Source organism: Pteropus vampyrus, unplaced genomic scaffold (assembly GCF_000151845.1).
Source record: "Pteropus vampyrus isolate Shadow unplaced genomic scaffold, Pvam_2.0 Scaffold19, whole genome shotgun sequence".
NCBI classification, from domain to species: domain Eukaryota; kingdom Metazoa; phylum Chordata; class Mammalia; order Chiroptera; family Pteropodidae; genus Pteropus; species Pteropus vampyrus.
Window position 1 is genome coordinate 15359098 of NW_011888800.1, and position 16672 is coordinate 15375769.

General features: G+C 36.1%; 1 protein-coding gene and 1 pseudogene across 8 annotated transcripts in view; both read right to left on the minus strand.

Annotated features, from left to right (window-relative positions):
• MYO5A (myosin VA) overlaps positions 1-16672 on the minus strand; it is a 99008-nt gene that overhangs the window by 67070 nt on the left and 15266 nt on the right. For all 8 annotated transcript variants that reach the window (XM_023527860.1, XM_023527858.1, XM_023527859.1 and 5 more), the window contains 7 exons: positions 12166-12431; positions 11489-11570; positions 7057-7197; positions 5475-5600; positions 4127-4210; positions 1514-1675; positions 405-502 (listed from right to left, as the gene is read on the minus strand). In XM_023527860.1, the coding sequence (XP_023383628.1) occupies positions 405-502; positions 1514-1675; positions 4127-4210; positions 5475-5600; positions 7057-7197; positions 11489-11570; positions 12166-12431 (959 nt within the window). The remainder of the gene's footprint in view (positions 1-404; positions 503-1513; positions 1676-4126; positions 4211-5474; positions 5601-7056; positions 7198-11488; positions 11571-12165; positions 12432-16672) is intronic.
• Positions 10833-10951, minus strand: LOC111736451 (annotated as a pseudogene).

Consider the following 16672-nt stretch of genomic DNA (forward strand, 5'->3'; position numbering starts at 1 on the left):
CATATGATCCAGTAATTCTCCTTCTAGGTATTTATCCAAAGAAAACAAAAACACTAACTCAAAAGAGATCATATGGTATTTGGAACAGCAAATACCATATGATCTCTTATATGGCAAATGTAAAAACAAAACAAAATAACACACACACACACAGACACACAAAATCCAAACTCACAGATACAGAAAACTGATTGGTGGTTGCCAGAGGTAGGGGTGGAGTGAGGGGATGGGAGAAATGGGTAACGGGGGTCAAAGGTAAAAAGAAAAATTTGAAAAAACTCTAATAACTAGTTGTGTCCCTCTATAAGACATGAAGATTTACCCAAATATTTTTTCTTTCTATTGGTTTGGTAATCCTTGTGAGATATGGACACTTTTAAATTCAGTAGATGAGAAACACTTACGTGAATGGGAACTTGAAGTCATTAGGCTTAATACAGCGCACGTAGTGAGGGGTAGTGGCATTGAGGGTCTCCATAAGCAGGTGAAGGGAGTTTCGGAACTGCATGAGAAAGAGCAAAAAGGGGCATCAACATTTTGTCAAAATCAAAGATGATGTAAAACAATTTAAAATTTTCTTCTAATCACAGTAGTAGAGATGACCTGGCTACCTATGAACTTGACCCACCCTCAGAAGGGGAGCTGCTACTATACAAGAAGCCTAGGGTTTTAGGTTATAATTTGCTTAAATTCTACCATTTACATGCTTACTCTGCTAAATATACATTCACTCTCTCCCATCCCTTTTCCTTACCCGCCCTTTTTTTATAGACTTTATTTTCTTAAAGCAATTGCACGGTGACAACAAAATTGAAGAGAAGATACAGGAATTTCTCATACATCCCCTGCCCTCACACAGGCTCAGCCTCCTCTATTATCAACATCCCTCACCAGAGTGAGACATTTGTTACCACTGATGAACCTCCACTGACACATCATTTTCAGCCAAAGTCTACCATTTACATTAGAGTTCACTTTTCCCGCCTCCCTTTTAATACAGGTTTCTGTAGCTTTCTGTTGTGAACTCAGAATTTTGACTAAAAATATAACCTTGTTTTAAGAATATTAAGGTCATTTAATCATTCCCATCCGAAGCCCCTGCCCATTGTTCAGGCACTAAGCATGCGTATAATGTTTCCCACTCCCCACAGAGCATAAGACATCAAAGCAAGGGGAGGGTCTGTTCCCACTCTAAAGGAGCCGATGCTCTGTACAAATCCAGAGAGGAAACAACCTGAGAACAAAACAAAGGCAGCAGTGGACTGTGAGGGAGGTACGCAGTGGATGAATTAAGATATAGAGAAAACTATTTTGGGAAAAGCTTAAGCAGAGTCATGGGTCTAAAGCTACGTCGAGGGGAGTAGGTGAGGATGGTGTTACATGTTCTCACACTGAAAGATCTGGTCTCTCTCCTCTCACCTGAAGATCCTACCTGGGAGGCTGATGGGGGAAGACCTGAGGCTTCAGATGAGCCAGAGAGGAAGAAGCACAGCAGGGGCTTCCCTGAACTCACCTGGTGCCCCACAGTTTTCTTGTGCTCTTTGGCTGTCTGGCCTGGTCGGCCTTTTGTGGCCTTCGAAGGCATGCGGGTGAGGGGTGTGCGCCCTGAAGAGGTGGCCGAGGTTGGACTGATGGCCTTCTCATCATCTTGAAATAATTCTGGTAGCATCTTAAACTGAGTCAGAAACAATAAAAGGAAATTAAACTCTAAACCCAAACTCAAATGTAAACTTTTACAGAAACATTATGAAAATCCACAGTGATTTCCTTAAGTAAACCCTTTCAGAGTCACATTCCAGAAGTAATCAATATCTGTGTTGGAAGCCAAAAATATGAGAGGAAGGTGACATAAATGTTATAAAAATATAGGTGGAAAAATGCAATAATTCTACAAGTATGTTTGGGGGAAATAAAATCAAAACTACCCCACTAAAACTTGAAATCTTAATCCATAGGAATTGGCCACTCTAAACATATTACTGGTTTTGAACTACAATGATTTTATGAGCAAAATACTAATTGAAAGTCCTATCTTATTACCTCAATTCCATGAAATGTTTTATCACCATGTTTCATTTGTTTGCCCAATTGCTAAAAAAAAATCATGAAAATCTCAGCAGGAAGGGTGTCATGAACTAGTTCTATAGTATTATAAGTTTAAAAAATAATTATGGATTAATAATAATTTTTAGAAAATAATTTAGATTACAGGGGGAAATAAGTAAAAGACCCTGTCCTTATCCTGTAAGCTTTCATATTTGTTTTCAACTTGATTGCATAATTCCTATAAATTTTGTGTTCTACAAGGTTAGCAGTATGAAAAAATATTAATGGTATTCGATGGAGTTGCAATTCATGCATGTGCTCCCTGATATTAGATGTGGCAGCATAAGGTTTCTTTATGGTGAAAAAATATAAATTAAGATACTTTCTGTTAAGTTTATAATACCTTAATTCCTATTCAAGTTGTAAATCTGGCTAGAGGCCGCAAAATTAGAAAAAAAAAAATACAACACACATACACTAAACACAACTCTCTACTGTATTACCACAAAAATAATTCTATTCAAAACATACAACGCAAATATTAAACTTCTAAAATTAGTACTTCTAAAAGAACAAATCAACACTAGATTACACTTGCTTCCTATGAGGAGCAAAGAAATTAAAATATAAAGTTCATATCCTCCAGTTGGGTTTCTGCTGACTGGGAGCAAGGGAAACCTTTAAGCTATGTAAATCACAGATCATTCCCGTTCCAGCTATGACAATGCTACACAGACTGGCAGTCACTCCAAATGATTCCTCAGAATGCATAGCTACCTTCTGATAATTAAGCTGATAACTTAGAAAAAGTGAAGTCAGAATAAAGACACAACTGCTTGTGGGTTTCTGGGGAATGAGAACCTGTGAATGTTCTAAGCTTAATTACTTAGAGTCTAATCCTAGAATTTCATTGTTTTCATCACTACTGTTTCAACAAAATTGTTTATAATCTTTAACTGAATAATACTCAAGGACTGGCACTGAGAGAATTTTCTCTTATATCCAATCTTTAAAGTTAAAAAGCATTAATACTCAGTGCCAATGAGGATAAGTGAAAAACTGACTTTTTCTACAGACAGCTAGTCTCATTATTTTCTGAGTGTAAAAACTGGAATTTGGTCTTTATATGATCTTTCTATTATCAAAATAATTGAAAGTAAAAGTTTTATTAAAAAAAAGAGTCAAAATGTTCATATAATATTCCACTGACATTAAAAGGATTGTTTTAGAATAAACCAGAAAAATAAAAAGTGCCAGTCAGTAATCTAGAAGAATTCACATGAATATTTTGTTTTTTACTGAATATCTGCATATTTATTTTGCTAAATTAAGTAACTGGCTTCCTAGTTTGCTCCCTGTAGAATAAAAGCGAGCTGTGCTTCCCTCACCATCTTTTTCTGATGAAAGTCAAAGAGTGGAGGTTGGAATCAATATAATAATCAATCTAATGTCACTATCATAGTTTTTTGCCATCTGGAATATTCTTTTTCACTAGAAAGCAGTGTTTCTAGTATCTATGCCTAGGAAAAATAATTTCAAAGTGCTCTGGGCTACACCTGAAGCTGCACTCAATGATCCAGAGATCAATCTCTACCTGGATGTAGTGCATAAGGCCATGTTTCTATTGTATCCCTTCAAAGTGACATAGCAAAAATATTATTTTCTTTCATAGACGCTCACAAAAGCAAAAGAATCTAGAACTGCTGTGGAGGTGATAATTTGACATAAAACTGAAAGACAACATTGCATAGTGGTTAAGAGCACAAACACTGAGCCAGACAGCTTAGGTTTTAATTTGGTTTGAAGACTCATTAATTACAAAGTTACTGTGCCTCATGTCCCTTATCTGTAAAATGGGCACAGTATTGATAATATGACCTCACGATAGGGATTAGATGAGGTAACATTTGTAAGACATTTAAAACAGGACCTAATGCACAGTGTCATATATCTGATAAGTTAAAAACTAACAATAAAGCTGATTTTGTTAGAAAAATCATTATTGTTAAAAAGCTAATGTTTAAGTAATTAACATTTTACTGAATATGTCCTAATTGGAGAAAACCATATACATGGTTACCTTGCTTGATTTAAGAACTTTAATTTGTTCTTCAAAAACAGTGTCTTTATTCTTTTCCAGAAAGCCTTCACACTGGTATTCCACCTGAAAACACACGGAAAAATCTCCTTAGCTACTAAAACTTTTGAATAGGTATTATAATCATCAACAAAAAATTTGTTAGGCTTAGGCTCTATGACTGGCTCTCAGCTAAATGGTATCATTAGTTTTATTCTAAGAAACAAGAAACTTGGTAAGAGTGTGTTAACTCCATATTGTTTTTTTCCTACGGAACAGTGGTAGTGCTGATTAACTGTGGTCTAAGAGATCCTCTCAAGTCAGGGTAAGCAGTCTCATATGAAGTTGATTCTCTTCTCCCTTGCTGGCAGCTCCTCCAAGGCTGATGCTATGTATCTCCTTCTAACCTAGTTCACCACTCAGCAGGGGTAAATCTCCTTTTGTGAAAGAAGAGATTAAAGTGGGAGAGAGGAATAGGAGAAACATATGGCTCTCTGACAGAGAAAGTAGAAGAGCTGATGATGGGTGGAGGTGGAGCCTGGTAAATATTGTATGATTTTGTAAGTGGACCTTGTTGAGAATATACTATTCCTGCTTCCAAAACTCCAGAGATTTCTGCCATCTACCACTGAAGGAGCTTCCACCCCATACCACAAAGCCCTCAGGTCGCCCTAAAGTCATTCCAAGGTTTCCAGCCATGATTAAAGTGGAGTCAGAAGGCTCTCAAATCTTGTAGGAGACCCTGGGAAGCTTACCTCAAAGCCTACCCTACAACTTCCTTAAAATATAAGTTAGCGTCATGGCTCCTGATTTTCTCAGTAGACTGTAGAATTTATGGAGCAGCAAGTCTGCCTGCCTTGTTATTAGGCAGTGAATCAATCACAGAGTGTGACAATTTCTGTTCTGAAACTCCTGGGGTCAGCTATGCTTTAGAACTCAGAGTTTTTCAGCAAAGTCTGAGGCCGCAATCTGTGGTCAAACACATGAACATTTCTACATTGAAATATGTAAATATCCCGCCTAACTGGGATAAAGACTATAAATAACCTCATGTTAGTTTAGGTCGGAGATCAGGTTTAGCTACCAAATGAATATGAAAAGACTTTTGGTTTTCATAATTTCTTGGATTTCAAAATTACAGATGGAGGATTGTAGATCCATATTTATTTCATAATACATCTCCATTTAGGTTAAAGGAATAGAAAAACAAGCAGCTAACAATGAAGATTAGTTTTCCTATAAAGTCTTAAGAATGTAAACTTCAACAAAGAAAAAATGATACCTCTTGACTACTGACTCTTTTCCATTTTGAATTTAAGTATTCAAAAGGAAAAAAATAAAGCTTCCTTACTTTGTCAGCAAAATGTTGGATGATGAAAGCTTTGTTTGATAGACGGGGCTTTTCAAAGAGTGCACATTTGTTCAAATGTGTGTTGTACAATTTTTGGGCCCAAGTGTCATCTGTACCTTTAGGCATCTACATTCAATGGGAAAGAAAGAAAGAAAACAAGATACATATTGTTATCAGACTCACATCAACCTAACAATTCTGATATTAAATTTAGGAACTCATTCTTTCCACTTTTCTCTCTTAGGGGCCAAAAATCAATTACTGATGAAGAGTAATGACTGAGACTTTCCCATGGGTGATTCGGCCCAATCTCTGGGCAACTCAATCTGCCTATAACCATAACCATCAAATAAATATTCGATTTCCTTTTAAAACAATAAAAGCCTCACAAATAAAAGACGAAGTATCATGACTATCATGTATTTTTAAAAACTTTTTAAATAAAGGTAACATGTACACATAGTGAAATATTTACGTAATTCAGAAAGGTGTAAAATAAAGAGTAGTCTTCTTTCGCCACTTCCACCAACTTCTTTAGCTTTCTGTCTCTAAAAACATGTATAGGAATAGGATTATTCTATTCTAAACTCATTGCATTTTTTCTTCTTAATAATAGCATTCTTGTATTTATGGCCACTAGGTTATTAATGATTTTTTGTTATTATGGAAACTGCCACAATGACTTCTTAGATATTTTTGCAAGTATATACATAGGGTAAACTCCCAGCAGTTCCACTGTTGAGTCAAAAGGTATATGTATTTACAATTTTGATAAATATTGTCAAATTTCCTCTAAAATATGTTGTACTAATCTGAGCCCTTCATCAATAGTATATGTGCAATGAATTTTCATTTGGCAGTATCAAATGAAAGGTATTATCAAATTTAAACTCACTTATACCGCTTTTTACCTAAAGCAGTATCCCATTTTTGCTTTGGTTTGCATTTTATTTAATTTTGAGGGAGGCTGAACACTTTTTCATTACATGCAGTCTTAATTTTGTAGAAAATCTGTATACTTTGGAGGACCATAATCCTATGTTTAACTTACAACTAATGGCATTAAACTAAAGAGAAATTATGAGAAAAAAGAGGTTAGCAGTAAAGCTGAGGATCTCATATATTTTCCACATGCTGCATCTTCAAATACTAAAGCTAAAACTCCCTTCCTACCATAAATATCAGTAATAAAGAACAACTAGTCAAATTTTAAACTATGGCTATTTGGAATTATCATTCAAAATATCTTTTGTATAATTTCTTGCATTTCTTTAACAATATCATACTACTGAACAAAAAATACTAAATATATCGATTAACAAAAGTGGCTAAAATTGCTAGTAGTTGTATCTAATGTGAAACCTTCACATAACTTACAATCAGCTAAAAAGATAAAGGAAATTCTCCTAGTTTCATTTGGATTTAAAGCCCTTTTGCTCTAGTGACTCTTCGGAATGCAAGTTAGAGTGACCCCCACAGTGGTATTTCATGGTATACTATGAATCTCTGCTTAAACCCACTTACCTTCTGACCTTGATATATCTGTTCTGACAGACTAAGTACATCAGAAAATCAGACTTACTTTGCATTCCTCATCCAGCAAATCCAGAATGCCTAGTTTTGATTCTATAAGATTAATGCAAGGTTGATTATCATAAAAATCTATGAGAGTCCATGGAATTTGTTCCTTCATATATTCCTCTTGTTCTAATTTGAAGACATGCTGAAATAAAAAAGGAAAATGAGTGGCATTACTGGATCATTATTATAAATGATGTTAATCAAGAAAAAATGTTTATATAAAACACTCTAGGAAGATACCAACATAACTTGAGACAGTCCACAGCTTCTGGCAACAACATCACGTGAGAAACATGATTCACACACAGAACAATAAAAGAAAGCAAATAAAAACCACATACAGTAAAACCTGTATAGAGTTCTTGGTAAACAAGTAAATCTTAGATATGTTAATATTTTAAATAGCTGATAAATGTAGCAGTTTTTTCAATTTTTTGATGTGTACACATCCAGACTGCATTATATATTTTTTTGCCCTCTAAATTATTGTACAGTGCTGTCACAACATGAGCACAGAAATGTTTTAGCTGGCCCTTAAACAATTAGCAGAGCAGATGCCCTGCAAACTACTGAACCATGCTGAGCGATGCTTACAGCATAACAAAGTAATCTTTTTACAGGGGTCCCCAACCCCTGGACTGGTACCAGTCTGTGGCCTGTTAGAAATGGGGCCACACAGCATGAGGTGAGCAGCGGGAGAGTGAGTGAAGCTTCATCTGTATGTGCAGCTGCTCCCCAGCACTAGCATCACTGCCTCAGCTCCACCTCAGACCATCAGGCATTAGATTCTCATAGGTGCACCGGTCCTTGGTGCCAAAAATGTTGGGGACTGCTTAAAACTTAAGGAATTGTGGTGTTGAAGTTCATGTGCTTCAGAATTAGATAACAGTTGGTCTTTTGTGTCTGCCTTGATTATTCTCCACAGTCAGGGATCCTACAGCTCACTTTTTCAATTCTACATTCAATTCTGCAAGCAGCTGCAGCCATTACCAATTCATTGCTATTTCTGCTAAATGCCTCACCATTGCTTCTGATCTCCATTTACTAGTTTAAGCAAAAATATGTATGGACTGTCTACTATGTGCCAGTCACTAAACACCATTAACAAAATAGATGTGAGCTATGCCCTCATGGAGTTTGGAAACTAGTAGGAGAAACAGACAGAAATTAAATAATCACAGAAATATAATTACAAATGTAATAATGTTACAGAGGAAAATAATGCGAGCTATGAGAGCAGGAGTCCTCATCAGTTTGGATATAGGGCGGTGAGGGAAGGCTTCTCTCAGGAAGGGCTGTGTAACCTGAGCTCTGCATTTGAACAGAAGTTAAGTTAGTCCAGGTGAGAAAGGCAAGCCCACCTCTGCTGCAGCTCCTGCTTCAGGCCACCCAGCCAATGCAGCCCACCCAGTCTCTGCAGATGCTAATGACCTCTACTTGTTAGTTCTTGGGGGTTTCTTTCTTTTACTTGTCTCCTTTGACTTCCTTGGTTCTCTCACACATCTTGTTACTTTTACGGGAAGATCAGCCCTCTGTGGCTATGACCAGACAACACATATTAGGACCCAAAATCCCATGAAACTTAGGTGTCACCAAGACTTCTTATACTCTCCTCAATCATGTGAAACTTTCCTACTTTATTCTATACTTATTATAATGCCACTCTTGACTCATTTGCAGCATTTATAGTCTAACCAGCTGCGATAAGCTTTAGTCAAAAATAAAGGTCAACTGTATGAATATTTATGTGATGCTAATTAAAAAACAAATTTCTTCTGTTCTTTTGATTAAAGAGAAGGCAAATATGGCACCATGTATCAGTAGGATGACCTGACTGATGGCACCAATATTTTCTAAAACAAAGAGCCCGTTTTTTTTTTTTTTAAATTCATTAATTTATATGTAGTCTCCACACTGACAACAGAAACACTGCTCCAGACTTTAAATAGGGCTTGCTTCTCACATACCTCTCTATTTCTAAGTTTAAAAGTCCATGGGGCCTCAAAAATTTTGGATGCTCAACTGTCAAAAGGACAAGGTGGGTATGAGGTTCAATATGACAAGATCCTTCGTCAATACGATAATGCCCCCAAGCACTAAATATGTCAATCACCATGTTTCTCATGCCCACTGTCCCACCCACAGCCCCTGATGAAGCAGCAGCCTGAAGCTGCCAACTTCTTTACTGTGAGACCCCATGTTCCCAGTCACAGCTGGCTAGACCAAGTGTGGGTACCTGAGAGCACTCTATTGCCAGAGACCTCTAATGAAAAAATGAACTGGGTTAATCAGATTCTCTTTCTTGGATATAAGAATTGGGAAACAGGCAATTAACAGCTGAAGCTGAAAGAAGCCAAGAAGAATGGGAGGTAAACAAAATAAGAAAATGGAAGTAGCACTGCCACCACTGCTGGGTTCACAGCAAGTTTGAAATGTGTGAGGAAGCAGAAACCTTTAGGTAAAGAAAATATGTACAGAATAGAAGGATAGAATATGTTAATAACAGGGAGTGGAGTAGTTGCGCAGAGAAAAGCTAAGATACAGTACGTGTGTGTGTGTGTGTGTGTGTGTGTGTGTGTGTGTGTGTGTGTGTGTGTGTGAGAGAGGGATTAAGGGAGGGAAGGAGGAAGGGAAGGTGACAGAAAGTGGAAAAAAGAAAGAAAAAAAAAAAGAGAATCAGAAACACATTCTGAGACCTTAGACCCTTGAGAAATAGACAAAGTAGCCAGTCCCTAAAGAGGTAGTATTGGTTTCCTATACTTCGAGTCACCTTGTGATAAAATATACTGGAAAAGAGCAGTAGCATTGATTAAAGTATTAAGAAACCCTGAAAAAACCTTGAGAAAAGATAATGCTCAATTTAGTTCCTGAAAGGATTTTATTAATGTTCCCTATGCAGAGATGAAACTACAGCCATTACATTCTTATAGAAATAGTCATAAGCCTTAAGTTTTAAGATCACCTCTATGCCATTTTACTGTGTAAATAGCTTAATCTGCTAAATAAAGATGGTCCAAATTTTTATCAAAGTGTATGCAATATTTAAAAAAAATCAGTCTAAAGGTTTTATGATGACAAGCAACAATGCCTTACTCCATCTCGCCCCAACACTAGTCTCAATCCCTAGAGGCAACTATTTTTAACTCCCTTAGCTATTTCTTCTGATGTTTACCTTTAAGAATATGTTTATCAGCTATTTTTTGATTTATTCATTTGAAATATTATATATTGATTTCTTCATAAGATACATGAGTCTAAGTTCACATACACCACCTCTCTCTGCTCCTTTTCTACCCACCCAAAATTATCTTTAGATCTTCTTTTGGTTTTATGAATTTTGTAAATTAAAATATCTTTAAACTTCTATTTTTTTTTTTTATCAGCAACAGACTATACCTCTTGTCTTCTCTCTTTGTAAGATGAGGATATTTATTAAGGGTTCTTTTCCTGTCCTTCAGCTCTCTTCTTTTCCATGTACCTTCCAATTCCTATGGGTCAATCATTTTAAAAATCTTCTTTCATCAATACTAATAACCACCCCTAACTTGCACTTAGAACTGTGCCTGGTATGTTGAGCACTTTACGTATCTTAACTAATCTAATCCATATAACTATATGCAAAAAGTACCTTTATATGAGGAGACTAAGGCCAGGAAGGTCAATTAACTTGCCCTGAATATTCAATGCAGAGTAGAATTCTAACCCAAGCCATTCACCTCGGGGTCTGTACTCTTCGCTACAGTCTGGAATCCCCCCCACCTTTTTTTTTTTTTTAAACGCCTACAGCACCTGGTATTCCTAGGTGGTCTCCCATCCATGTACTAACCAGGCCCGACCGTGCTTAGCTTCCGAGATCAGACAAGATCGAGCACATTCAGGGTGGCATGGCCATAGACTGGAACCCCTCATTTTTAATTGCCTCCAAGTCCTCCAACACCATGCTAATGCTCTAAGATATTTGATATTACTACAGAGCTACTCTCAAAATATTCCCATCGCCACTGTCTTGGTGAATCCCTCAAACATATGTTCTGATTTTTCATTCTGACATCTTGTTAATACAAATAAGAGTTAAAATAGCCAAACTCCACATATAATTAGCCTCAGGAACAACAAACTGAAGGATCTCCCTGGACTCATACTTCTATGTAACTACATAACACACTTCCTGCTTCCCTCATTCAATTTATTTGAACCAAATTTTCACTACTTTTATACAGCAATCCAAGAATGACCTTGAATCCCAGCTGGACCATAAACATTTTCCCAACATTGCATTATTTATTAGTCATAAGTTCCTCAGTAGTTTAGCTGTTCTAAACCTCAAATAATTGTAGCACATATTTCATTTCAGGAACCGGACTTTAAATGCAGAATAGGAGTTCAAGAGAATAATTTATAACAGAATATTATTCAAGAAAGAAAATTCTTACCATATTGAATTGTTGCTGTAGTTTTTCATTTGCATAATTTATGCAAAACTGTTCAAAACTATTTATCTCGAATGTTTCAAATCTGTAAAACCAAAAAATAATATGGGAAGAGGAGAAAAGGGAATAGATAGCTTTTCTAAAATATTCAAAATGTGCACACTGGAAAGAAAGAAATGGGAAATTCTCTAACACTGTGAAACCTTCTTTCCACATCAGTGAAGATAAGGGTTTTTAAGTCAGTAACATGGTATATGTACCCAACAGAGGCATCTGCCAAATGGCAGGGAGATTTCTTATGGGCTCTAGCTGCTGAGTTTTTGAAGTGGGAAACACTCAGAATTATGGAAAAGCCATTGCTCTTGTCCATGTACAGACTCATGGTGTTTACATACACATAGAAGGGAACTAGAAATAGAGATCTTAGAGGTTCTTTTGAAAAACCGAACCAGACAATGAAAAGCACAAATATATAGAAAGGGTTTTAACAGTTAAAGAAGGGTACTCAGAGAAGGCAAACTAGCAAATGAAATTAGACTTTTAGAAATTCTCTTCTAATTTTCTCTTTTCCTTACCAGTAGGAGACAGAATCAAATACTCACGTACTTTCTTTCCAGAAAATCTCTAGAAAGAAATGCTCTCTGGCAGACCGTTTTGGTAAGAAAGCCAAATATATTTACCCATAAATGTCCAGCACACCAATAAAAGAGTGCTGTTTGACAGCAGAATGGAGAGCCTGATTGACATGATCTACAATCCAGGTAAAGAGCTTGGCATAGATGTGCTTGGCCAAAGCATCACGGGCATTTGTGGCCTGCAGCTTAGAGATGGGCTTGATGTATGTCTCTGCGGCAGTAGCCAGCTTCCTATGGCAGAGCCAGTGACACATCTCCTCATAGTCCACGCCCATGAGGTCACAGAAGATGCTGAGAGGTTCATGCTTAGGCTGCCAAAAGAGATTGGGTTATTTCCTATGATTAGATCAATCAAATAAGAATTTATTGAAAACTACTATCAAAGTGATAACAAATAAAACCCAGCAATTTCTTTGTTATAAAAAACACCAAGACTGCTGAAAGCTGAGCAGTGATAATAATCACAATCATCCATTTTTTCAGCATCTAGGCAGCCTTTTGCAATCTCTTCTAGAACTCATTTTGAAAATTACCTCTTCCTTTGTCTCTTCATAGTATTTGTTTCTCTCTTGAGGCACATTCATTCAGTCAGTCAATCAGAAAATCAGTCAGCCTGTCAATAAATATTTACTGAGTACCTATTATATGCCAGGAAACAAAAACAGACATGGTCCCTATCCTCCTAGAACTTATAGTCCTAGGGGAAATAAATACTAATCAAATGATTGTTTCATAAAGTGTAAAATTACTACAAAGGAGGACATTATACTAAGAGTCTATATGAAATGAGTGTGTCCTATTGAAGGAGGCAGAAGACAGTTGCCTTGAGACATGAAGTTGAGATCTGAAGGAGAAGGGGTTAGCTCAGTGAAAGGGGGAGGAAAGGGTCCTCCAAGCTGAGGGAATGGCTGATGTAAAAATCCTGCGGTGGGAGGGCTAACAGCAACATGAAGGACTAAAACTGAGTAAGAGAGAAGATTAATGAGATGAAGCCAGAGAGACAGGCAGAGGCTATACCATGGCTGGATTTTATCCTGAGAGCTATGGGAGGACAATGAAGAGTTTTAAACAGATAACTTGATAGTTAATTGTGTGACTTCTTACATTAGAATCTCTTTAATCACATTTTATCCCCTACAATGTCTTATAAGGGCCCTACATGAGTAAGTATTCAATAAATAGTTTTTAAATTTAATCCATGTTAGTGTATTATATTTTCAACATCTTCACTCACATGTTTCAATTGAATCTGATAACATTCCTGGAGAATAGGCAGGGTGAATACTATCATAGCTTGCCAAAAATAAAATAGCCAATTTATGTCAGAGTTGTCATTAGAATCTGGGTCTCCTGACACATTCATCCTTGACCCTTTTCACTGAAGCAGTCCCTTCTTTCTTTCATCTCCCCTCCCCCTAAGCGATTATTTCAGATACGAATCAGCACTATTGTTCAACTTCCTTAAATAAACAGCTTATTTCATTCATATATACCAATGTATATTCACATATGTATATGAATGATTTGACATCATTTAGAAGTGGATCAGTACTCTAAATAGTCTATTTGAATAGTGTTACCAAATTGTTTTATTTAATCAAGGTTCAAATTTTCTGTAACTTCACTAATTTTTGAACTTCTTCACCTACCAATAATTTAAAGAAGTCAATAATCTCCCATTATGATAGATTTCTCTGTTCCTTCTTGTGGTTTCTGTTGATTTTTGCTTTATATTTTTTGAGGCTATGTCATTAAGTACATCCGACTTTAGAACTATCACATTTTCCTGGTGAATAAATCTCTATCATTTCATATTGATTTATCTATCTCTAGTGCTGTTTTTGGCCTCAAAGTCTATTTTGTCCTGTATTAATACAGTTCTGCCAGTTTTTTTTTCTAGCTATAATGGTGTGTCTTTTTTAAACCTTTTATATTCAAACTTTCTGCATCCTTATGTTTAGGAATGCTTCTTTCAAAAGTATATGCCTGAATTCTTAAACCCATCTGACAATCCATTTTAAGTGAAACATGAGTCCATTTGTAATTATTTTGTGCCTTTAGTTGTCACACATTTTCTAAAATTTTCTCTCTCTTTCTTGATATATCTGAATTATGTTTGTCAGTCCATTTTCCTCTCTATTAGTTTGAAAGTTATAATTTGTTTCTATTTTTATAAAAGCATTAACTTATATTAGTTAATTTAATGTAATTGAATAACACTAACTCCAAAAACCCCATCCTAAACCTAGGTTTTGTTTCTTTAAATAATTTTTTATTTTTCATTTACAGCTGACACACAATATTATATTAGTTTCAGGTGTGAAACATAGTGATTGTTCATTTATATAACTTCCGATGTGATCATCCTGATAAATCTAGTTATTATAATATTATTGACTATATTCTCTATGCTGTACCTTACATCCCCATGACTATTTTGTAATTACCAATTTTTACTTCTTTATCCATCCATCCTCCCATATGGCAACCATCAAAGTGCGCTCTGTATCTATGAGTTTGTTTCTGTTTGTTCATTTTGTTCTTTAGATTCCTTGTATAAGTGAAATGATATAGCATTTGTCTTCTCTGTCTGACCTTTACTTGGCACAATACCCTCTAGGTCCATCAATCTGTTGCAGATGGCAAGATTTTATTCTTTTTACGGCTGAGTAATATTGCGTTGCACATACATACCACCTCTTCTTTATCCAGTCATCCACTTCGATGGACACCCAGGTTGCCTCCATATCTTGGCTATTGTAAATAATGCTGCAATGAATGTATAGAGTCACATGTCCCTTTAGAGTAGTATTTTGGGTTTCTTTGGATAAATATCCAGAAGTAGGATTACTGGGCCCTTCTTTGTCTCTTGTTCTAGCCTTTGTTTTAAAGTCTGCTTTGTCTGGTGTAAGTATTGCTAACCCAACTTTTCTTGTCTTGTTTTCATTTCCATTTTCATGAAATATCTTTTTCCATCCCTTTACTTTCAGTCTGTGTGTCTTTCGATCTGAAGTGAGGCTCTTATAGGCCGTATATGTAAGGATCTTGTTTTCTTATCTTTTCAGCCGCCCTATCATTTGTTTGGATCACTTAACCTATTTACATTTAAAGTAACTGTTGATACCTATGTGGTCACTGCCATTTTATTGTTCATATTTTTTATCTTCTTCTTCTTAAATAAGTCCCTTTAACATTTCTTATAATATTGGTTTGGTGGTGATGAACTCCTTTAGCTTTCTCTTGTCTGGGAAGTTCTTTATCAGTCCTTCTATTCTAAATGATAGCTTTGCTGGGTAGAGTAATCTTAATTGTAGGTCCTTGCTTTTCACTGCTTTGAATATTTCCTGCCAATCCTTTCCGGCCTGCAAAGTTTCTGTTGAGAAATATGGGAGCTCCCTTTTAGGTAACTTATTGCTTTTTCTCTTGCTGCTTTTAAGATTCTCTCTTGTCTTTAACCTTTGGCATTTTAAGTATAATGTGTCTTGGTGTGGGCCTCTTTGGGTTCATCTTGTTTGGGACTCTATGTGCTTCCTAGGTTTGTATGTCTGTTTCCTTCATCGGGTTTGGGAAGTTTTCTGTCCTTATTTCTTCAAATAGGATTTCAATTCCTTGCTCCCTCTTTTCTTCTTCTGGTACCCCTAGGATGTGAATGTTGGTATGCTAGATGTTATCTTGGAGGTCCCTTAAAATATCCTTATTTTTTTGGAATTGTTTTTTCCTTTTTGCTGTTCTGATTGGGTGTTTTCTGCTACCTTATCTTCCAAATCGCTGATTCGATCCTCTGCTTCATCTAGTCTACTATTGAATCCCTCTAGTGTATTCTTCATTTCAGTTATTCTATTTTTCATTTCTGACTGGTTCTTTTCTATGTTTTCTATCACCATTTTAATCTTTCCTATCTCTTCACTGAAGTTCTCACTGAGATCGTTGAGCATCCTTATAATCAGAGCTTGGAACTCTGCATCTGGGAGATTGTTTCCATTTTGTTTAGTTATTTTTCTGGAGCTTTGTTCTGTTCTTTCATTCAGGACATGTTTCCTTGTCTCCCCATTTTGGCTGCCTCCCTGTGTTTATTTTTATGTATTAGGTAGAGCTTCTATGTCTCCCAGTCTTAGTGGACTGGCCTTACATAGTACTTTATCCAGTATTTTAGTTCTATCTTTTCTGGGGGGAGGAGGGGTTGGTGATTCACTTTATTTTATTTAACTTTCTACTTTGAACTAATTTTAGACTAAGAGAAAAGTTTCAAGAATAGTACAAAGAACTCCCTTCACCCAGATTCCCTAAATACAGTATTAATATTTAACCACATTTACTTGTATCCTTTTCTGTCTCTCTCATTCTTTCACACACATATCCACACACATTATTTTTTCAGAACCTTTTGAGAGTAAGTTGCAAACATAATAGCCCTTTCGTCCTAAACATTTCAGTTTACTTTTCCTAAAAACCAAAGACATTATCTTACATAACTATGGTAAAATGAACAAAATCAGAAAATTAGCAATGGTACAACCTTATTATCAAACCTGCAGATCTAATTCAATTTTTT